At 43.7% G+C, this 23,752-nt stretch overlaps 1 protein-coding gene across 17 annotated transcripts in view; it reads right to left on the bottom strand.

Annotated features, from left to right (window-relative positions):
• LOC118365933 (forkhead box protein P2-like) overlaps nt 1-23,752 on the bottom strand; it is a 114,006-nt gene that overhangs the window by 54,663 nt on the left and 35,591 nt on the right. For 14 of the 17 annotated variants that reach the window (XM_052491833.1, XM_052491842.1, XM_052491839.1 and 11 more), the window contains one exon: nt 8,668-8,854. The exons of 1 other annotated variant lie outside the window; for it this stretch is intronic. In XM_052491833.1, coding sequence (XP_052347793.1) covers nt 8,668-8,844 — 177 coding nt within the window. In that variant the 5' untranslated portion in view covers nt 8,845-8,854. Of the gene's footprint in view, nt 1-8,667; nt 8,855-19,323; nt 19,451-20,740; nt 20,841-23,752 lie in introns of those variants that run through there. 2 more of the 17 variants (XM_052491834.1, XM_052491836.1) reach the window with 2 other exon arrangements.

Here is a 23,752-nt window from a genome sequence, read left to right as displayed (position 1 = left end):
TGACTATACCCTTGCTTCCATAAACAAAAGCCCCTTTTCACCGGCATCCTAGAACACGCTTATAAGAATAACCTCCTAGCGTGAAAAAAGTCATACTTCTTTAGTTTCATTCTTTTCCTCCCCTTTCCAAAGGGTCTAATCTACATCTTTCATTGAATCAAGAATGGAAATTCCGAAGAAACGCTTCTTTTTCAATTTCATGCTGAAGTAGCTCAAGTTAGTGGATGTAATTTCTCCTAACAAGAAAATGTATCACTGTGTCGCTCACTTAGTGTGTCCATGTGAGAAGCGGGGGATTTTTTTTTGCATTTTCTATTTTTTTTAAAGGCTTTGATAAATGTGCCAAAAGCATGATCACTCCCTCCACAGCACTCCACACAAGGCCGGCACAATTACACTGGTGATTTAAAAAAAAACTTCTGACTTGAATCTACATCAAAAGGAAATGACAGATAATTTATAGCGAAGGAAGGAGCTACTGCATAGAAGTAGATCAAGCGGAAGGAGGGGGGGGGGGTGATTTCATACTGTAAGAGTGTCAAATCCTCAACATTGTTCAGATAATCCTACATTGTATATCATTGGTGTTATTGAACCTATAACGCAGTTAAAGTTCGTACAGGAAGTGATAAACATGCTGCTATGTTGAAGTCTGAAATTGAGGAAATCAACTGTGGAAATGTGGACGATAAAAACTTGTTCCTGTATAAGCAATATTTCTGCACTCTAACAACATTGACAGAAGCCCATACCTCGTTTGGGGTAAAAGTTTTTAAAAAAAGTGACATTTGATGATGATAATTTTCATAGGGAATTAGATGAAGAAGTCCAAACAGGTGAAAGTGAATGCATAAAGCAACAATCCCACGCATGGCCAAGTCACTCAGCTAATGTATATGTATCATGTAAACCTCTGATAAATGCATATGCAGAAACAATCAAATCGTCCCATTTTCATTGGTGCCTCGTGCACAAAGACTCAAGCGTGAAACCCAATATCAGCTTAGTGTCAACTCGAGCTTGAAGCGCTGCTACGCATACCACAAAGCACGTTCTGCATATGCTCATAGACTTCCCTTATCAGGCTGAAACAACGAAGCAGCTTCCCACTGCTATCACTGATCAATTCAACCCCAGTGAAGTTGTCCCAGTGCGGGTAAATAACCAGTGGTTATGGGCCTTGATGAGGACTGGCGGGCTGCAGGGGATGGGGGACAGAGTGCAGCTTCATTTAGAGGGTCTGTCTGGTCTGCAAGGCTGGGGTCCTTTGCTGTTGGTCTTCTACTCTTACCTCCACATGCCCTCCCTTAAACCGGACGAGAGGAGATGGGAGAGACACCCAGAATGGCTGATGAAGTGATGAAGACATCCGAGCCAGAATGACAGGAGAGGAAATGGAACGGGAACGTCTGCAGCTAAGGCCTCTGGACCAATAAGGGGAGCTTCAAACGAAAGCCCGCTAGTGAGAAAGGCAGACCGTAAAGCCAGAGCTAAGTGACATGTATGTCTGTTTGAAAAAGCCTCTTGTGTATTTGGTCGAGGTGAGGCCGGGGCTTATTTACTGGGTTTGTTAGAGAGGCCTGAAGAGGAGAAGAGCAGCCGGCTGAGAGAGGAAAAAGGCCCCTACTACATATGTATACATGGTTAGTCGGGAGGCTGTGGGTGGAGGATGACCATCCCTTCCCTTAGCAGGCTTCCAGCCACAGCTTTCAGGGGGGAACAGACCATTCACATATTCAGGAGGAAGATACTGTTTGGAGTCACCTGATAGTGTTCGTGCATAAGAAGCAGAGAGCTGCTAGCTGACATCTGGTGTTTGGTCAATGGACAGCGGAAGCAGTTGGGGTTAAGAAAAGGACGAAGGACCGCGGACACTGGAGCTGCCTAGTCATCCCATTTCATCAGATTTTAATATTTGTTCCAGGAGGGAAGGAAAAACAACAACGGCAAGGCAGGCGTTTCAGACGCTGATTTAGGACTCTTCGTGACGAAAGCGGAGAGAAACTGTAATACCCGACATGCTTGTTAAATTCACAACGCTCCAAAGCTGCCTTTTAGCAAATCCTGCCTCTTGGTTGTCAGCTTAAGACGTGGGACATATGCATATGTGTTATTTTTAAGCTCTGTTAAATGGATAGCGGCGTCGCAGGCTATCAAACGTCTAAGCCACTTGCTTTGGGGAATCGCTTGCGTTAAGGCAAGCAGCAACGCCTTCGTCTCTACGACTGCATCGTTAAGGACGTTCTCCCCCCAAAGCAAACTCTACATCACGAACCCAGGCATTATGCACCTTCAGTGACTGGTCCCTCACAACTCGTCGTATTAACGACCTGCTAGTCTATTGTTAGTCAATGACAGGGGAGTGGGCAACAATAGACAATGACAGGGGAGTGGGCAACAATAGACAATGACAGGGGAGTGGGCAACAATAGACAATGACAGGGGAGTGGGCAACAATAGACAATGACAGGGGAGTGGGCAACAAACAATGACAGGGGAGTGGGCAACAATAGACAATGACAGGGGAGTGGGCAACAAACAATGACAGGGGAGTGGGCAACAAACAATGACAGAATGCCTGTTTCAATACAATTATTGTTAAGGGGTGAAAAATCTGAGATGCATTCTTAGAGAGAAGAAAAAAAGCCATCTGCAAATAAATTATTGTTGGGCATTGAGCTGTAGCAATAGCTGGGGGCTTTACGGATCCAGGACTATGGATCGAGCACTATTTATTTCCCGGTCGTAGGGAGCGGAGCAGTGCGGTTTAGGAGGCATAAAAGGAAATGAGTTGTGAAGTGGCCATTGATCCTGACCTGCACTGGCTGGCTGGGTCTTATTTATAAAGAGAGGTTAACCCTGGCTCTAATCACTGGCTCTAACCCACAGCAGTCCTAGCAGCACTCTAGCACTATGGAGTGAGATGAATGCTGTGCTACTACTACATTGGATGTAGCCTACACTAACTCTCATCTTGCTAATGCTAAGTACCATAACATCCCATAATAATATGGCGCCTTCAGAAATATAACGCTAGCTATTTTCTGGACCTCATCAACCACATGTTCTCTGAGAGAGTGGCAGCTCGTCATGTGTGTGTGTGTGTGTGTGTGTGTGTGTGTGTGTGTGTGTGTGTGTGTGTGTGTGTGTGTGTGTGTGTGTGTGTGTGTGTGTGTGTGTGTGTGTGTGTGTGTGTGTGTGTGTGTGTGTGTGGGCAGCGATACCGTCGGTGACACGGTGGACACGCTCTCCTGCCACCAGGTCCCCCCTCCTTCCCCTCCCCCTAGCCTCCTGTGTTGCACCTGTGGTGCATCTCAACCCACACAGCGCTCACACACACACCACTCCCCTCACAATTGCACCCAGCTGCTCAAGCATAAAATGCTCATAAGTGTTTGTTTCCAGCAGATTTCTCTCCTCTCCCTTTCTCTCTCTCCCCCTCTCTCTCCTCTCCCCCGCTCCCCCGCTCCGCCATCCCCATTTCCCTCTCTATCTTCCTCGTCTCTCTTTCAAAGCCTTGCAGCTTGACATTTCCGTGGGTCTCAGGAGACCCGGGACGTGAAATGGAGTTACTGCGGGAGCCACACTGTAAATTCCACGAAGCCACATGTAACGTGTCTTAAACACAGATGGACACTCCAGGTTTAAAGCAGGAAAGAGAGAAGAAGAAGAAGAAGCGAGGGGTGACGAGAAAGATAACGGAATAATACTCCTGTTTTGTCCGGGGAGGGGAGCAAACAGCAGCAACATCGCCCTGCCTGTCATTCACATCCTATATCTTGAGTGTCATCGACATAGAGGGGAGACGGACGAACCTATATGTCAGGCTGTATGTGCAGTACTTAAGAGACCGTCTGGGAGATAGTATTGAAATGTTAGAAATGAAATGTATGGCTATACCCACCATAAATAAGTGGGGCATGGAGCAGGGAGGCAGGGGCCCTCCTTCGACTGTGGAAACTGTGATGGAGAGAGAGAGAAAAAAAAAAATACGCAAGACACAAACTGTGGGTCCCTGTCAACTTTCCGCCTTTCAAACCGACACTCTTATCTCCATTTAGAACGATGACTACACATCTCTTTCAAACTGTTCATATTTCAAGAGGAAAGCCTTTATCATAACCTGACTGAACGCATAATGTAGTCTATAGTAGGCTGATGGTGAGGTGTGTTATTTACACGCTCGAGTCGGGCCAGTCTTGGCCTGTCAAGGTAAACCTTCTGAGGTTCTTTGTGTAAGAGTGCAAATGAGAGTCACCTCCCTCACCGGGCTCCAGAGGGGAGAAAACCAGGGTGATTAGGCCTTTCAATTACGCTCAAGGGCAATGCCCAGATTTGCATCTGAGGGGGGGGATTCTTCTTTTTGTTTGTGTTTGTCCTGACGAGCTGGGATGGAGCAGATATATACAGCATCCAGCATCACATCACAGTGACTTTTCAATGTATCACTGCCACCTCCACCTCCACCATTTTCCCTATAGGCAAAGACCCAGAATATGGATTGTGAAGAAAACAGAAGCCCTGGCAAGCTGTTGTGTACAAGTGTCTCGAGCCTGCTATCCTCCTGACTGACAGTAATTAAAACTCCCAGTGGCCCCCTGCGCACGCACGCGCACACACACACACACACACACACACACACACACACACACACACACACACACACACACACACACACACACACACACACACACACACACACACACACACACACACACACACACACACACACACACACACAGAGAGAGAGAGGTCTGTTAGGTGCAGATGGGGGAGCTCTCTGTCATTAGTATTGTGGCAGGGGATAGAGAGTGTTTACTTGTGAAAACCAACAAGCCGAGGCCAGACACACTAAGTGGCTGTTTAAACTCTGTTCTCGGTAAGGAACGTGCTGATGTTCTCATAATGTATATAACACACATACGCATGTTCACAAACACAGTGGCACTGGAACAGCAGACGGAACCGCAGATGTGAAAAGACTCTTTGTCTTGTTTTGTGTTACGGGGAGAGAAGTTTTCTTGACAATTGGCCAAATAAACATATGGAAATGCACAACTTTAAATAGCTCAAACAAGAGTGATTTTATCTCAATAAAGCCATTAAATCCATTGAGAAAGGTTGGAATCCTTCCCTTTGCAGAGCATCAGGCGCCGGTGACAGATAAACTGGTATGGGACTGCCAGGGGACTAAGAGCTGAGATGAATGGATCTGGCCTCCGTACATAACAGGACAGTTCATCTGAATAAAATACATATTCAGTCATCCATTCTCCTGATAAGGGCCATATAGATTATAGGCCACTGCAATCAACTAACCGCTCTGTTAAAGAACATTATGGTATGGATCCAGCAGATCAATGCAGAGCATCATGTATACTCATTTTGATCACATATTAATACATTTGTACGACCGCAGCCTTATAGATTGATTTAATTAAAGGGGGAAAAAACACGAGAGCATTTCTGAGTGCTTTTATCATCATGGTTTTGCATAGTAATTAGGCTGTATGCAACATTTATGACTATGTGGCTACCTGGGCCTAACTGGCAAATTGCAATCAGATACACAGGACATCTAATCTACAATCTAAAATCAAATTAGGCCTATTTAGGGGAGACCTTGGGAATATGGTGATGAGAGGATGACATAATGTGTGCTTGAAATTCAATTGTGACATGGACGTATTTATTATTCAGGAAGAGGCCTACTACGTGGCAATGACTTTGACCTTTGCGATCCACCTGTTTAGTGAAATGTTTCTGAATCACTTCATATTAATGCAAACGTAAGCGTGGAAATCATCTGAAGGCTATCTTGTTTTTTGATTCGGGGGAAGAATTTTTGTAATTAAAAAAAAAACAAATGTACGCATGTAAATCCCTATTTTTTTCTCTCCCCTTCTTTTGGCCAAAAAGTTCAAAAGCTCTCGTGTTACATGCTGATTTGCGTCCTTCAAGGAAATCAACAGAGAAAAAAGAGGAAACGCTAAAATGTCATCTTTCTAATTATAGCTGTAGGTGGTGTGTTGCGATGACTGTGGAACAGCTGAACCCAAAGGGACAGTGGAGAATTAATCAGTGCTTATTAACCATCCTCTCTAGCACCATGATGAGAGAGGGGAGATCCTATCAGCTCCCTTTATGCCCACTGGAACACTCAATGTCATTCCAAATACTGTATGTCAGAAAATTAAACCCAGGCTCTCTTCAAAGTGCTGGAATACACTTAGATAAGCGTTTGCATGAACATACAGTATAGTACAATCCATGCTGTAAGTAGGGATAAAAATCAGCACATGCCTAAATCACACACACACACACACACACACACACACACACACACACACACACACACACACACACACACACACACACACACACACACACACACACACACACACACACACACACACACACACACACACACACACACCCCTTTATACCAATCCACTAACCACTCATAAACGACAAGCTTATGCCAACCAATGCTAACCAAGGTAGAGGTATCCTCTCCATACAGACAGACCAGACCAGAGGGAGAGTGATGTGAGCCCAGAACAGGAAGTGTGTGAAGTTAACAGCACAGGGACTCTGTTTAAAAAGCCTCAGGAGACCTGTTAGCTGGACCACTCATTTCAATGTGTCTGTCTCTCCACAGAAATAAAGCTGCTCTTTACAGGAGAAGATTGTCACATCCCTCCACATTTCCCCTTCACAATGTGTCCATCTCAACGACTTAACTAGATACTTTATGCTTACGTTGCTCTTTCCCGCCGTGGCTCTCTTTTATGGCTTCGACTTCCTTTGTCAGTAAATGACTTTCTGACTAAAGTTAGAAGATCTGTTCTCGTTGCCTGAGGTGTGCGTTTTACATTTAAGCAATTTAAGTGTTCGGGGAAAAAATTGTCCTTGTGAAATGATAGCATAATAAATAATTATAATATAATAATCACATATTTAAAATATGTATAATAGTACGCATGTAAAATGGCAGTGAAAAAAAAAAATAGATGACTATTGTTTCTACTATTTTGACTTATTTGTAATAAATGTGTCCCAGCATCTCTACTCCACCACACTCCCGAGACTAGTGAATGAGAGCAGAGAGATTTACAGCCCTGTGCACACAGGGCCCTATAGCACGATATAGGCCTATGGTGAGATATACTGTGAGTATGTATCTGCAGTCCTCCACACTAGGACAGGTTAAAACATAAAAGAATAATGAGAGAAGGAGAGAACTGACCCCAATCAGCCATCTGCAGGGAGAGAGACAGGCAGTGTGATGATGAATAGGGGGTGAGGCGATGGTGTCGTGATGCTGTTGTAATCACCAGCTGGAGCATCGGGGGTGGTGCAGGGCTGGGGCAGGGGGTTAGGCGGGGTGTAGGAGGGCCGGGGGAGGACTGCAGGACATGCTTCATTCTGCTACACTGGCTGCACCCCCCACATCCGACACACACACACACACACACACACACACACACACACACACACACACACACACACACACACACACACACACACACACACACACACACACACACACACACACACACACACACACACACACACATCGGCACAACTTAACCACAGGGCTTCAGCTGCCTCCACCAGCATGTGTGTACACACACACTAACATGGACACACACAGACGCAAACTTACACATGTAAAAATATAGAAACATCCTCAAAGCAACAAACAAAAAACAGTTACATGTAGACAACACACACAAACACACACTCGCAGGGTTCCATACACAGAAGCAACACGCATTGTTCCAAACCCACGGCGAGGGGCCCCCAAAGCACAGCCCGACCTCTACCGCTGCTCTTTTGGCAAACTGTCAAAGCCATCATTCTCCATGAAAAGACACGAGCACTTGACTCCTCTCCCCAACAGCGCCTGACTCTCACAGCTCCCACACAACAACCCCAGTCACATTTAAATATCCCACGGAAATCAATCAAATCAACACCATCAACAGAACATTTTTTTATAAAAACACACTAAACATTTACACACACAAAAAAATGTATGAATTCTTTGTTAATTCCACAGGCCAAGATGAGAGACAAGCAGTCAGAACAGAGAGCATGCAGAAGAAGTGTGTCCCAGTCAAAGGTTTGCCTCCCGGGGCTGTGGCAGAGTAGAGTGGACGGCTATAGGACCGAGTTAGGAGGCCCTCTGGTGGTTACAGCTGAGCCACGGCTCTCAAACCCACACACAGGGCGCACACACACAAACGGCAGCGCCAGCCGGCTTTGTACGCCGCTCCCTCTCTCTCACACACACACACGAGCGCGAGCTCACATGGCCTCAGCCGAAGTGTGCTCTCAACACAGCACACACACACACACAAATATCAATAAAAACACACTGAAACACCAGCAACAACTACACAACCTCTTAGACGAGTAGTCCTCAACAGCAACATGTCAAAATCAAACACATAAATGCCCAACCACACAATAAATAACTATCAAATGAAAACAATCATAAACACACCAAAAATAAAAAAAATCCATAAAATAAAAAAACACAACCTTATTTCTATACTAAACGAAACAGTGTCATCTCCAGAAAAGAGTGCCTGCCCTGTCAGTACGAGCCCCGTGCTAGCAGTTAAGAGCATGGTGACGTGCAGGAGAAACACAACTTACCTGCTGTTGTTGGAGATGCAGCAGCCCGACTGTGCTTACTTCGCTGCTCGTGTCACCGCTTGATCTTCCATCTCTACTGCCAGCATCTAATTGGCTGCATAGGCTGCTCAGGCTGCTCATTCCATTTTGACTCATTGAACTGTTGCTTATTGTCTCTGTGGCCGACTCCTGCATCATGACTTAAAACCTAGAAGTGATTAAGAGGCACCAGTTAAGGCTCTTGTTACAACCCTTTTTTCTTCTCTTTTCATTTTTTTCTCTCCTCTTTTTTTTCCTTCTTTTTTTTTCTAAAGCTTCCATTATTACCTCTGCAAATGAAAGCATTTAAGAGGGGGAGGGGGGTGACGCAGGAGGAATTATGCATTCATTGTGTAAATGAAGCAATACAAAGAGATGCACATCTTCTCGGTCTCTTTGTAAAGGAGGGTCGAGTCTAAACGTGGTAAAGTGTTTTAATAACTAGAATTTAGGCACAAATAGGGCCTCTGCTGCACTACGCCCATGTTGGGAATATGTGTGTATAGGACACATTTATGATTGTATATATTTTTTTTAAACAATACAGAAATACTTTTTCTATATATTTTTTTTAAACAATACAGAAATACTTTTTCTAACGGACGTAAAAAAAATATATAGTCAGACACACACATGCCCACACACGTACACTTATTTTATTTTTTACATGATCACTCACTCCTTGATATACCCTCACCCTGTCTAGGCACACACAGACCCTCCTAAACTATTCCCCGTCTTGATTCTGTCAGGATTTTAGTGCGAGTCTCGCATGAACAAAGTTGCCTAATGACGCACAGCTAATCATGCAAAATTAAAATGTGGTAGAGGAGGTGGGAGGGGAGGAGGAGGTGGGAGGGGAGGTCCAAATCACATGGTATCACCCGGTGATAAATGATATAATAGGCTTCTTCTCCCTTAGCTGTGTCTAAATAAAATGTGCCTCCAAGGCTTCCATAGAGGAAAAAGCTCATATGTCACATATTGGCTCAATGTTTTTGCTCTTTCTTTTTTAATCAAACCTCAAATATTCATTTATTTTGGTGACATTTAAAACATATACTGCTGTTCTCCACGGGACACAATTAAACTGGTCCATGGGCAAATAAATGTAAGATATTGAACTAATTTCACTAGCATCTATTAGATATGAAAAGCTGAGACGAAGGAGTGAAAAGAAGCAAAAAAAAATCACGAATATTACTAATGATCGTGCTAAAAACAGCATAAATTATGCATAATTTATGCCTCCTCTCCTGTAATCCATTTTTTTTTTAATTTAAAAAAATCCCTGCATAAATGCTTTGTACCTTGGTTGGAGCAATGAGGAGTCCTGCCCAGGATCAGTGGAAATCCTCACAATAAATAAAATAAGTCGAATCACAGTGACTGACCCAACACAACACACTGTTCGAGGTGTGTTCTCTGTTCTCTAATACCATTCTGATGGGGCTTCTCTATTTGACAGCCTCTCCATAATTAGCATATTCATTAAGGTAGTACCTAATAATTCAAATGTACAATTTTTGGGGATTCATATTTCAGTTTCCCTTCAATAAAATATCATGTCTATACCATTAATATAGTCTGTATGCAATAATGATATTTCAAATCGTTATATATGGTTATTCATATTCAAATAATAGCCTTTCTTATATCTGTGGTGGTACAGTACAGCCCTCCTCCCTTCTTAAATTAAATATACCAATTGTGTCACATGCATAGGCTGAGCAACTAATACTAAGTTTTGATTCAAAGCATCCTGTAGCATGACTGATTTTGAACTGAGAGATAATGCTGGTAATGAAATGCTAAACACACACACTCAATCACCCACCCACTCACTCACTCACTCACTCACTCACTCACTCACTCACTCACTCATTCTCTCACTCACTCACTCACTCACTCACTCACTCACTCACTCACTCACTCACTCACTCACTCACTCACATACATGCATGCCCGTGCACAAACGCACATGCTCATGCACAGTGCACACACATACACAGACACAAACATGCACAAGCACACACACAAACAAACAAACAAACAAACAAACACACACACACACACACACACACACATATGACCTTAGTAGGGATACTCTAACAGCACCTAATGTTTCCTCATTAACTAACATGTCTCCCTCATCATCATGCAGCAAACACACAACACCGGTCATCTCTATCTGGTGGGGATACAGATTTCCTCTGTTATCCTGTCAATAACAGGACACAGACAGGTTCAAATGCCCCCAAACTGACTACTGAGGTGGCATGGTGGGGTGTCATTTGAGATTTGCCCATAGACTGTATACCACTCTCTTTCTTGAGTCAAAACACAGATCCCATCTCCATGTATGATACAATGAGCTCCAAAAGAATTGGGACAGTGAATTTTGTTGCTATTTTGGCTCTGTACTCCCAGCACTTTGGATTTGAAATGTACAATGACTACGCGGTTAAAGTGCAGACTGTCAGATTTAATTTGAGGGTATTTTCATCCATATCGGGTGAACTGTTTAGAAATTACAGCACTTTTTGTACATAGTCCCCCAATTTTAGGGAAGCAAAAGCAAATTCACTTATATGTGTGTATTAAAGTAGTGGAAAGTTGGTCCCATATTCCTGGAATACATCAAGCATGTGGGATGCATTTGTTGTTTGTTTTGGTTGTGTTTCAGATTATTTTGTGCCCAAATAGAAATTAATGGTCAATCATGTATTGTGTCATTTTGGAGTCACTTTTATTGTTAATAAGAATATAATATGTTTCTAAACACTTCTACATTGATGTGGATGCTACCATGATTACAGATAGTCCTGAATGAATCATGAATAATGATGAGAGATGTGCAGGTCTTGGGGGTATGATATTTGTGTGTCACTGTATCATTTCAAATTCAAAGTACTGGAGTACAGAGCCAAACAAAACATAATGTGTCCCTGTCCCAATACCTTTGGAGCTCACTGTATATGAAACAGCATCACTCTAGTCTTCAAGAGCCTGATAACTATTTCAGACACCAAACGTGACCACCAACTCTGACGCCAATTTGTTATCAATTCACAGTTGGGGTAACAAAACAGATTCTGCTTCTAACATAACCGCATTTTCACATGAGTAAATGCCATTAGAATGACAGGGCCAGGCTGTGTAACTGTGTGATGAGGGGCAGACCCAGCCACAAAGCCAGCTAACAGCAGACAGTCTTTAAAAGATGTCCAGGGTGCAGGATAAACAGGATACGGGGCAGAACAAACAGGAGCAGGAGTTACACAGAGCAGGGTGACAGCTGCTCCGGCCACAGTAAATAAGCAGTGAACAAGACGTGCTTATGAACAAACACTCCCTGTTAAAACAGGGCAGAGCTACATTAGTGGTGAGAGAGAGACAGAGGGAGGGAGAGAAGGAGGGGGGGGGGGGCAGTGAGAGACAGAAAAGGAGAGAGCCTGAGAGGGGGGGAGAAGAGAGCATGATAAATAAAGAGAGAGAGAAAGAGATGGAGACAGAGAGAGAGAGAAAGAGAGAAAAAGAGAGGTAGAGATTTTGAAACAGCATATTTGTACATCGTTACAACACTGTATATATATATATATACATTATATGACATCTTTATTCTTTTGGAACTTCTGTGAGTGTAATGTTTCCTGTTAATTTTTATTGTTTATTTCACGTATGTATATTATTTACTTCACTTGCTTTGGCAATGTTAACATGTTTCCCATGCCAATAAAGCTACTTGAATTGAATTGAGAGAGAACGAGAGAAAGAGAGAGAGAGAGAGAGAGAGAGAGAGAGAGAGAGAGAGAGAGAGAGAGAGAGAGAGAGAGAGAGAGAAAGAGAGAGAGAGAGAGAGAGAGAGAGAGAGAGAGAGAGAGAGAGAGAGAGAAGGACATAGTGAGAGAGAGAGAGAGAGAAGGACATAGTGAGAGGGTAAGATTGGCATAATGTGTGACACCCAAACCAGTGATGAATCTCAGCCCAAGAAACACAAAGCAGCAGCCGAGATCAGGCGACTAATAAGTATTCAAATTAGGCATACATTTTACATGCCCAATGTTTAAAATATTCAGAGAAACACCGCCTGATTGCCTTTACTAGGGTTTTATGAACATTCTAATGGAGATTTTTTGGGGGAAGGGCGATGGATGCGAGGAAAACTTGAAGATATATGAGGGAAAAATAAGGATATTTTAATGACATTTAATACAATGAGAAGTGTTACCTAACTCAACTTCAAATTGGGGATTTTTAAATGAAACCAGTTAGATGTTTATTAACCCACAAGACAGGTTCTATTTACTATATGTAATATACTTGAAAATTATTAGTACATTTAAAAAAAATACAGATTTGGAATGAGAAATTTGGTTAAGAGAAAGAAACCTCTCTCACCTATCGAATGCTGCTTAAACGAGAAACAAGGGAGAATCATATTGTCATTTAAAATCAAGGAAATGCAAAATATTAATACAATATCCATCTTAATCATGACAACGGTATAGTTTCTCCCTCAACAAAAATCTGTGCATGTGTCTAACCGATGATAATGATAATGCAGATATATGCTAATCATATTCCGAGAGATCAGATGGTGCTTTAACCTTAATGACAGCGGTGAGACAAATTAATTAGCCATCTAAAGGCAGCATTCAAATCTGCCAATTAGAATGTCAATTAGATCCACCCTGGCTGCAGACCACAGAGAGAGGATCTGACTATAGCGGTGACTGGGTGACTGGCAGAGTGTCAGGGCTCACTGTACACATTGAGAAAGATGGATAGTGACAACGCATGGCACCAGAGGGTAAGTGTGTATTGGTGTGTGTGTGTGTGTGCGTGCATTGGGCATACATGTGTGTATGTCCATCGCAGGTCTTCCCCCATGTTCTTCACCCCTCGCGGGTACCAACCAGTCCGCCCTGGGATCAGATTGTCCTAGAAACAACTGGGCCGGAAGCATCCAGTCCTCCACCCTTAGTAACAATATTTACTGGACTAGCGCTATCCAGAGTCCATGGGCTATGGAGGAGTTGAACAGTGCATGAGTGAGTGAATAAGGCTCAGCAATGTCTGCCTCGTCGGTGTGTTTGACATCCCTTAAATTGGTAGAGTCCTGCATTTTAACATACCAGCTATTTGACGCCATTTTCTCAAGCCATAATCTTCCAATGAGGAGTGCCAGACCACATATTATATGAATCAGTTACACAGACACAGACTGTTATTGCCAGCGTAATTCACTGGTAATACTATAGGTGTACAGCTAGGGAGGGAAAATAATAGTCATACAAAGTGTTTAAGGGGAGATGGTGAGAGAAAACGGAATTTTATCTGTCTGCGGTCAAAGATCACGGATGACTTCAACGTCCCTATTACGGGGTCTGATAGAATGAGAATCATTTCAGATGCAGTGTGAGGAGACACATTATTTGCGAATGTTTAAAGTAACTTCTCTTTGTGTCTAATTCCCACTGTAACGGTACCTTGCTTTGCTATTCCTCTCGGGCTGAGTAAATGTTTGCTCATGAATCTTACGGCGTGCAAATCTGTCTTTTCCATCAGGTGAAGAATACCAGACAGAATCCTGACAACGCATTCAGGGCTGAGGTTGTGAATTTGTAGTGAGACTACTGATGTGGGAGGACAGAGACAATTCACACACACACGCGCGCAGGCACACACGCACGCACGCGGGCGGGCACACACACACACACACACACACACACACACACACACCTTTCTCTAACAGCCCCTAATGTTTCCTCATTAACTAACATGTCTCCCTCTTCATCATGTACCAAACATACAACACTGGCCATCTATCTAGATGTTCTGTGTTATACTGTCCCCTATTTGACACATAAAGGTCTCTATCTGCCCCAAAATTGAACTGCGGTGGCAGGGTGTCACATATGCTGCATGTTCAGCTATATAGTGCATGTTCTCTATATAGTGCACTGCTTCGTAGTGGACTTTGTAGTGCACTATAGGGAAAAGGGTGTCATTTGAGATTTGCCCAGGATTCAAATAGCCTGAGTGTTCAGGATTCCACTCTGCAGTGTCTTTCTGCAGTCAGGAACACGGATCCATTCTCCCTGTGCCTGCATGATACTGTATATGAAACTCCAGCCTAAAGAAGCCTGATGACTATTTCAGAAACCAAACGTGACCACTAACTCTGTGATCCAAGAAGTCTATTCATTATCAGTTCACAGTTCAGGTAGTTGGAATTCTTACATTCACTGGAAAAATAATACAAAAATTACATTTCACCGTCTGTTAGCTCCTTCAGTTCAGATCAAGTCATGATATGGATACCACTTAAAATAATCACAAATGCTGTGCTCCAGTGAAATTAATTAATCATTGCCATAAGTTACAACACATTCAAAATAAAGAAGTGCCGGGCCCTGGCTATGCTCAAATATTTAACACTTAAGATTGCTTAATAAATCAAAATGCCAGATATCACTGGCTCTGAGCTGGTACTTACAACATGATAACTCCAACCCTGAGTTGAAATAACAATCTAAAAAAAAGAAATAAAACAAGTTTTATTTCATTTGAACGTTTACCACTCAGCTCGTTGCTTACATAAACCCTTAAATATGACATAGATGCTTGTTTGTACTTGAGGTGTAATTCGCAAGCGAAGCTCTCGCTCCTCGCAGCCCACTGTGGTTTATTGCTACCTCTCCCGGAGCCCTAAGGAGTGAGACACGATCAGGGAGAGAACAGCCACTGCTAAAGTTCTGTTCAACACAGCTACACTATTGGAGATGAAGTATAGCCAAGCCAGAGCAGACCTTGCCGCTTCCGAAAACAAAAGCTTCCTTTTTTTGGCACTGAAGGGACACCATAAAGAGCATTAATGACTATTTCTAAAAACCTGTGTGTAATGGTAAGGGTTTCTCTTTGAGATAAAGGGATTTCAAAGTGACTCACAACGGAACGAGAAGATGAGATTGCTTTAGGGGAAGAAATCATATTTACAAAACCAGGGGTTGGAAAAATGAAAAAGGGATGGATATGAAGGAATAATAGACTTATCTTTTTTAGGATTAACATGATTCTCTGAAACGGTATCACACGTCATTATCGGCAGCACAATGAGACCATGCTCAGAAAACCTCAGTCATATTTCAATTCATCATTTTAGCTGACGATAAATAGTCGTTCCCAGTCATTCTGTGGAGAGAATGTTCCCAACTTAATTCTGTTCTGTTTACATTAAGAAGACGAGACAGAAAGAGGGGGAGAGTACGCGAGTGTGTGTAAGTGTCTGGGAGCGTGTGTGTGTGTGTGTGTGTGTATTCTGCCAACGTAACCAAGGATGTCTGCACTGTACTAAATGTCCTAAAGTACATTTAAATAATTCATATTACACAGTGTTTTACTCTACAGTTTCATTCTCCATTAAGACAGTGTGCTTAAATATACAAAACAATGGCTAATGATTCCAGTTAATTATCCAAATGGTTAGAAATAACCTTAAATATGAAAATAAATATAAATCAATGATAATAAATAAAACGTTTTTTTTTTAAGTAAATAAATATTCAACTTGGTCTTTAATTATATCTGAGATTTCCTGGAGGTCAATGGAGATTTCCACCTGTCTGTGTATGGAGAGTGTCTTCTCTCTCTATCTGCCTCTGGGTCTGTAATACACAGTAGCAGAGCATTGACGGGAGGAGGAGAATCTAAGTCCTTATGTGTGGTTAGTGAGTACGTTCTCCTCTTAAACTCTTCCCATTTCATTTACATTTTACCCATCAAGCACCTCCTTCTGCGAGGAGGAGGAGGAGGAGGAGGAGGAGGAGGTGGCACCAAAGTGGGCGACCACAAGCAGACAGTGACGAAAGCTCATCAAGCTCGGCCCTCGTTTGCATTTTGGGAAATTCCCATTAATTAACTTAGCCCACCTAATCACGAGTAATTTACCTATAAAAGAGAAGGCCCCATTGTCTGCTCCAATCATATCTACAGAGAGGACGCAGCAGCGTTGTGAAGCAGGGAAGAAAGAACTTTCACCGGTGGCTGGAAACCTGTACGTCTATCTATCTACCAGGGACTATTTACCCAACTCCTCAGACGCATATTTCATCTCTCATTGCATTGTTCTGATGTGATTATCTGTCGTTGACATGGTCTACTTTTGTTGCTGGGGCCCGAGATAAAAACAAGCTGTGAGATGAGATGGACTTCCTGACTGACGCAAGCAACAAGAGAGGTGCCTGCGGTTCCTTCTGAGGAAGGTGAGGGGGGACAGAGCGAATGTCGGCAAAGCGGACGGAGGGACAACGGGCAGAGCTGCAGCGAGGAGAGAGGGATCCAGCCAGAGCGATACAGAGACATAGCTCATTGTGACGTTTCCAGTTATTTCTGGCTGATTAGGGTCATTATGTCCACGGCCTGATTTATGTTGTCATTCCCCCTCACCAGTCCTGCATCGATAGATCTTAATGAATTGGTAAATAAGGGTGAAGATTACACTTGACAAGACCACAACATTTCTCATTCATACCGAGACAAGATTTATGTAACCAATTAGGTCCATAACGGGGGAGATTGGTCGGGAGAAAAATCATCTTTTCAGAAGAAATGACCAGTCTAACCCTGGACAAAACAGATAAAGGGGAGTCTTTAACAGTGGCTTCAGTCACACACCAAACAGCCAGCGTGAGGTCTCCAAACGGATATCACTCCTGCCCCGCTCGGGATTTTAGGAATTGATTTAAAAAAGACTCCCCGCTATAGCTACCCACCCCACTACAGTACCAGCTACAGCTACTTTCCATTTTAAACACTGCCAGCTAATCACTGTAGCGTCTTCTGCATAACGTCTAAACCACAGATTATGGAATCAACAGATACAAAATTAAGCTCTCGCCCAACAAAGGGTCCACTTTGATGTGCAAATGTAAATTCAAGGAGGTACTCCCCCAGAACAAAAAATACAAATCGATCGTTTCTACCGGATACTTCACTTAATGTTTGATACGTCCATTGATGAATAATCGGCTTTTTTCCCCCTCAGTTATTTAATTTACACGTCCTACAATTCTAGGAATCAGTTGGCACCCTCTTTTGTCATTAGTAAAAAAAAAAAACGGATAAAAGCGCTGATCATCAATAGCCAACGACAGCCCGGGACGACCCAAAGGGCGGGAGTGAACAGAGGTGGAAAATTACAGCAAGGTGATACCGGAGCCTCCTCGTTTCTGCTCTCCCCTTCAAGCACATGCAAATGAGCGTGGCGCTGCTTAACTGCATCATTTATGTGGATAATAGCGGCATCATCATTACGGGACTCAAATTAAATTACATCACAATTAGCGTAACAAAGTGATTGGTTAAACTTTCAAAACAAATACCCAGTTCTGCTAATGAACAGTGCTAATTGGCCACCGTGCATTCTAAATCAAACATGTAGGTAAACATGTGTTTTACTGAAACAATTTCAAAATGCATTGTTTCTGAGAGACACAAAGAGAGAGAGAGAGATAGAGAAAGAAAGAAAGAAAGAAAAGGGAGACAGGAAAAAAGCTCCAAAACAGAATATTGCCAGGGGGATTTGTAAACTGAAATATAAAATGTGTAGCATTTAATTTTATTGCACTAAATAACCTATTATATTCAGGACTCTGGAGAACAATGTAAATTATCTGCCTTCAAAATGGAGTTGGGCCAATTCTCCACGTGAACTAATCATATAGCTCATTATGCATCTGGGTATTAAATTATGAAGAGGAAGCCTATCCGCATTCCAGCACAAAGACCTATGAAATGTTAATAATATGCTCACAACAGCCCAATACCATGCTTTACTCCATCTCATGAATATTTAAGTAAACAAATTATTCACCCGCCTTTGATAAAGATAATTAGTATTTCGCCAGCTTATCATTTTTGTGACCCTCCCTCTCCCTCCTTTCTTAAGGGATTTGCTCTATATGGATATGCTGTTCTGAGACATGCCCTATAAAGTTTGGGTCCTGAAGATATAAACGAGTCCTTACTTACATTTTTTTTTTATCTAGCTAAATAACTCAAAATAAAAGACTCACCCTAGTAAAACAAATATCTGCAACTCATTTATATTTGATCTTTATTAACTTAGAAAGAATCACGGAGGAGGGTGACCCCTTTTCATTTCATCACCACCAGTAAAATCTCATCCGAAAAAAACATTACTTTCACCTCTTGATTTTAATGATCAATAATTTGCCCATTAGTAACACAGTAAACTCCACATCAACACAACATCCTAAACAGCAGTCTAAAGTGCACACATCAAATAAAGAAGCCAACACAATACTAAGACAGCTAAGAGCTCAAAAAAAAAGCCAGCATGTTCACATCCACAGACAAACACTAATCACCAGCCCAACCATTCATTCATCAAGAGCAATTAACCACCAGCACATGAATGCACAGCCCACAGACACACGCAGAACACTATCCAAGCCAAAGTACAGCAGCTAGCCAAATACTGGATGAGCAGCCCGCCTCCCTGCCGTTGAAAACATAGCCATTAATACAGAGAGAGGTGAGCGGTACAGAGAGCAGAGAGAGAGGTGCGCGGAGAGCAGGATGGATGAAGTTGGAGTTGCTTGGTTTTATTACCTGGAGGTGAGGAGTAGTGTCAGAGACAGTGTCTGGTGGCCAGAGAAGGAAAGCTGTTGGTGTTGTTTGCAGTGGTGAGGAGCAGACTGGGGTGTCACAGGGGGAGAGGGGCTTCTATCTTTTCTCATCACTCCAACTGTGTTTATAGAGGCTCGCATCATAAACAAGACAACGCCGCCACTGCTCTTCCCTGCCTCTCTCGAAGCCCTGTTCATGCATACTTAAATCACCCCCGTCGCCCATTAAAAAACGGCCTTCCTGACAATTATTCTATCATTTCCAGTTGTCACTGGGCAATTACCAACAGGCAGCCCCTCTCGGACAGGCCCAATGGGAGAGATCAGAAAGAGAGAGAGAGAGAGAGAGAGGGAGAGAGGGGGGCTGCTGCCTGCCTTCTCAGGCAGAGAGAGGGAGTAAAAAGAGTGCCCAAAATGGAAATTTATAGCCTAGACACAGCGCCTTCTCTCTCCTGACACGCAGGAAATAATTAGACCATCATACACCCGGCCTGCCGACCGCTGATGAAATATATCACAATTACTTGAAAACACTACTTATCATTTCATTCTCCTTTTTTATTGCCTTTGAAAGACATTACAATTATTACGGCTCGGTGTCTGATCTGAGAGTGACCTTCAAAAACTATTTTTTTTGTGGGGTTTTTTCCCGCTGCTTTTGGCTAGTGAGTGAGAGGGTAAGTGAGTGAGTGAGTGAGTGCAGCGTGTGTGTGTTTGTGTGGGTAGGGGGGGGACCTTTACACGCGTACATGTAGAGTGTTTGACTCCTCACAGGATGCGAGTCGGGTCTCCCCTCGGGCCTCGTCTGCACGCTTGCCAGGCAACTCTCTCTCACACCGCTCTCTCTCTCAACGCACATCTGCTACTTGCAGGAGCTCTCCTTCTCTCTCCCTCAAACACACACGCACGCACGCACACACACACACACACACACACACACACACGAGCGAGCTACCTCAGCTCTCGCCGGCACAGCCTGCATCCCTACCTGGCGGCGCGTCGAGGGGAACTAACTAACCGGCTGAGGGAGAACCGCAGCTGAAAGGGAGCGTTTTGGGACACCCTGGGAGAGAGGTATGTGTGCCTGGCTTTATTTCTAGCACAGCTCAGTGCCTTTCTCAGCGTCTCCGTCTCTGTGTCGCTGTCTAAACAGGCAGAATAGGATGAGTGGGAGAGACCGAGTGGAGCAGCCTGTAGCCTCGGCTCTGTGCACTGTGCTCCGGGAGAGAGAGAGTAGTAAGAGCTCTTAAAAACAATTATACACGTCGCTCTATCTATTACTGGATAACTGCCCTCAGACCACACCACACAGAACTACCACGACACACAGATCTGTACACAAACACAAATCATCGATACAAACTGCCAATAACTTAAAGCAGAGAGAGAAAGTAGCCTACCTTTTAAACAATGACAAGAGAGAACTCCACTCCCCCGGGTAAGAGGCATTTGAAGATATTCTTAGAAGCCTCGGAGCGTTAACAGCGCATCAAGGGGGGGTGTCACTGGTAGAAAACAGCTTCAGGGAGAGGGGGAACGAGAGGAAAAAAAGAGGAAAGAAAAATGTAAAAAAAACTAGCTGACGCTAACTGTCAAAGACATCATCAAAGAGGTATTTACAGCAGTAATGACACCACTGTGACAGAGCACCTCTGCCCGGTCACGTCCAAGAACCATTGCACTTCTGGGTAATTAAAACAAATCAAGCATCCCCTCTGATTGTTTTGGCACCCGAGGACCAATCGTACACAAAAATCAGCGGTTTGATTGCAAGGGTAGAGGGGGAGGTAGGATTTGGCAGGGGTGTGGGGGCGGGTCAAGTTTTTTTCCCTTTCTGCATAGCAAGCAGAAAGAGGAGTGACAGAGGTTCAGGAGCGGACCAGGTGTGATCTCCAAACAGTGAGTGCTTTTCTCACTTCCTTTCTCAGGAAGACACCAGTCACAGAAGAGCGTCGGCCTCTTCTGCCATGCAGCTCTCACGACTCTGATAAATATACCTCTTTCTTCCCTTTTTAGGGCAAGCCTGCAACAATGTGCTGTAAGCCTGGCGAAACTCAAAAATACCTCTTTACAGAGGAAGTATTCGAGCAGAGGGGAGGGGGGGGGGGACAGCAGACAACCTTTGCAACCACTTCACAAAAGACACATTTGTCTTTACAGATGCCCATCACGCCTCACGTATTTTGCACAGTGCATTTCATCATTTAGCAATGGTTAATTGGAGCCAAAGAACAACCGTCTCCTCTGTCTGCCAGCTACATTGTCGCCAGTCTGACTGTGATGTATTGACATACTTGCTGTACTGTAAACAACACACGCCGGCAGAAACGAGACGGAACATTTTGAGCTAATGCTGTTTGTCAATTTTCACTTTTTTTTTGTCTCTCTCTCCTTTCTCTCTCTCTTTCTCTCTCTCTCTTCTCTCTCTCCTGCATGCCACAGATGTTTTCCTTAGCTGCTCCAGCAGACAGGAATCTACTAGCAGAGAAGAAAGCCTCGGTCTCCCCCAGGAGAACAGTACAAAGCCCAGTCTGCACACAGCAGATGCAAAAGCAAGTCCATCTGCTACCAGCTCACAACGCCACATGGACTTGTGAGATTCAATCCTAGGCGTCGTCTGGCTGGCTGTGTTTGTGTAGACGCCACGGAAACAAGAGGAGGAGAGGCTGATGTGGAGGAAAGGGTCGATACAACTCACACAGGCTCCCCCAGACCTGAAACACACGTGTCCCCACAAGTGTGTGTGCTCGTGTGTGTGTGTGTGTGTGTGTGTGTGTGTGTGTGTGTGCACACGCACAGGCGTAAGTGCCTGTGTGTTGAAGTCTGCCGGATGAATGTGTACTCATGAAATTCAACAAACTATTCTTACAGCATAAACAAAGATAAACAGACACAAATTCACTGACAGCGAGAGTACGCGGAGCAGGAACTTTCATGCTCAGGGAGATGCACCCAAGGCAGGCATGACAGATTTATTTAGTAAAAGATCTAGCCTCTAACTCGGGGTATAAGACCACTTGAACTCACAGCTCAGAGCGGTGTGTTGGCATGAGTTCACAGGCTCCGAATAGCACATTATATACCAACCAGCAGATTTGAGCTGTCTGATATCCTTATTAAAAAAAAAGCAACAGCGAAAGCCAAAAAGCTTTAGCATTTTCATTTGTCTTCACTGTCTGAAGCAGCGTGGTAAACACTAAACAAGATCAAGGGGGAGTTGTGCCTGAGAAACAGCTAGCTATACAAGGTCTAAATTGCTTAGAGCACAAACATTGGGCCGAGCAATTACGCCCATTTTACTTTCAACACGTTGAGCTATGTGGCTATAATGCTCCTTCAACACCCCATAAACCACTTGGAAGATAAACACAAGACAGTCCTCTGGGCGTTGAAAAGCCACCCAGCCACCCTCGACATTGTCAGCCAGAGAACAACAAGACATTGTGGATCACTAACACTTCACTGTATGTTTTCTGCCTGTATTTTCTTCCAGGCCTTCACACCACCAAGGTCAACAAACAACGCCACCAGCGTCTCTTCACCGTGGCAGAAGAAGAGACATGGGTAGCAGGGGGGGTAAAGAGGAGGGTAGTGCCGGGGTGGGGGATGGTAATAACTACGGCAGTTGTAGTGGTGGTGTAGGTTTCTATCTCTGAGCGATGGCATCATTTCCATAGCAACCCTCTAACTATTAATTTCCAATTAAAGCAGACACAAAGCGCGTTGCCCGGGGCCATCAGACAGTGTCAAGAGCCTCATCTCTACATTCCACACTTCCACACTGGAGACTGAGACCATGGCTTCCGCCACCACCATCACCACTAGCGTCATTGGGCTAGTCAATCTCACAGGCAGCAACTTGGGCTCAGGGGCTGACGCAGAGATACCCAGAGCCTCTTTCACCTTACCCACCATTAGAATGATTTATTATGGCCAAAACACTTCAACGCTGAAACAAATGGGAATTAAGAGGAAGGGGAAAACACTGGTGTGGAACTGCCACTTAGAGGTGCTGCGTTTGAAAAATGCATTAAAAAAAGGAGCCCAGCAATTAGCATGAGTCTGAGAGAGAGAGAGAGAGAGAGAGAGAGAGAGAGAGAGAGAGAGAGAGAGAGAGAGAGAGAGAGAGAGAGAAAGATTGAAAGAGAAACCCTATGGCAGGGTTCCCCAACTGACGGCCCCCAGGCCGAATTTGGCCTGTGGGTGGTTTTATTTGGCCCCCCAAGTATTCTGAGTAAAAAAATATACATTTTTGTTGTTAGAATGTTCATTGCTAGATATAAAAGACTGTAAAAACACCAGGAACACCAGCTCAAAGTGATTTTAATTTTGGAAATCCGTTCCCAAGGATTCCCACGCATAATAGAGACACGTGATCATATACAAATGTAAGCAAGGTTTGAAATGATGAT

The sequence above is a fragment of the Oncorhynchus keta genome, chromosome 33 (genome assembly GCF_023373465.1).
Source record: "Oncorhynchus keta strain PuntledgeMale-10-30-2019 chromosome 33, Oket_V2, whole genome shotgun sequence".
NCBI lineage: Eukaryota > Metazoa > Chordata > Actinopteri > Salmoniformes > Salmonidae > Oncorhynchus > Oncorhynchus keta.
Note: the sequence above shows the minus strand (reverse complement) of the source record. Positions and strands in the feature narration are given on the sequence as shown.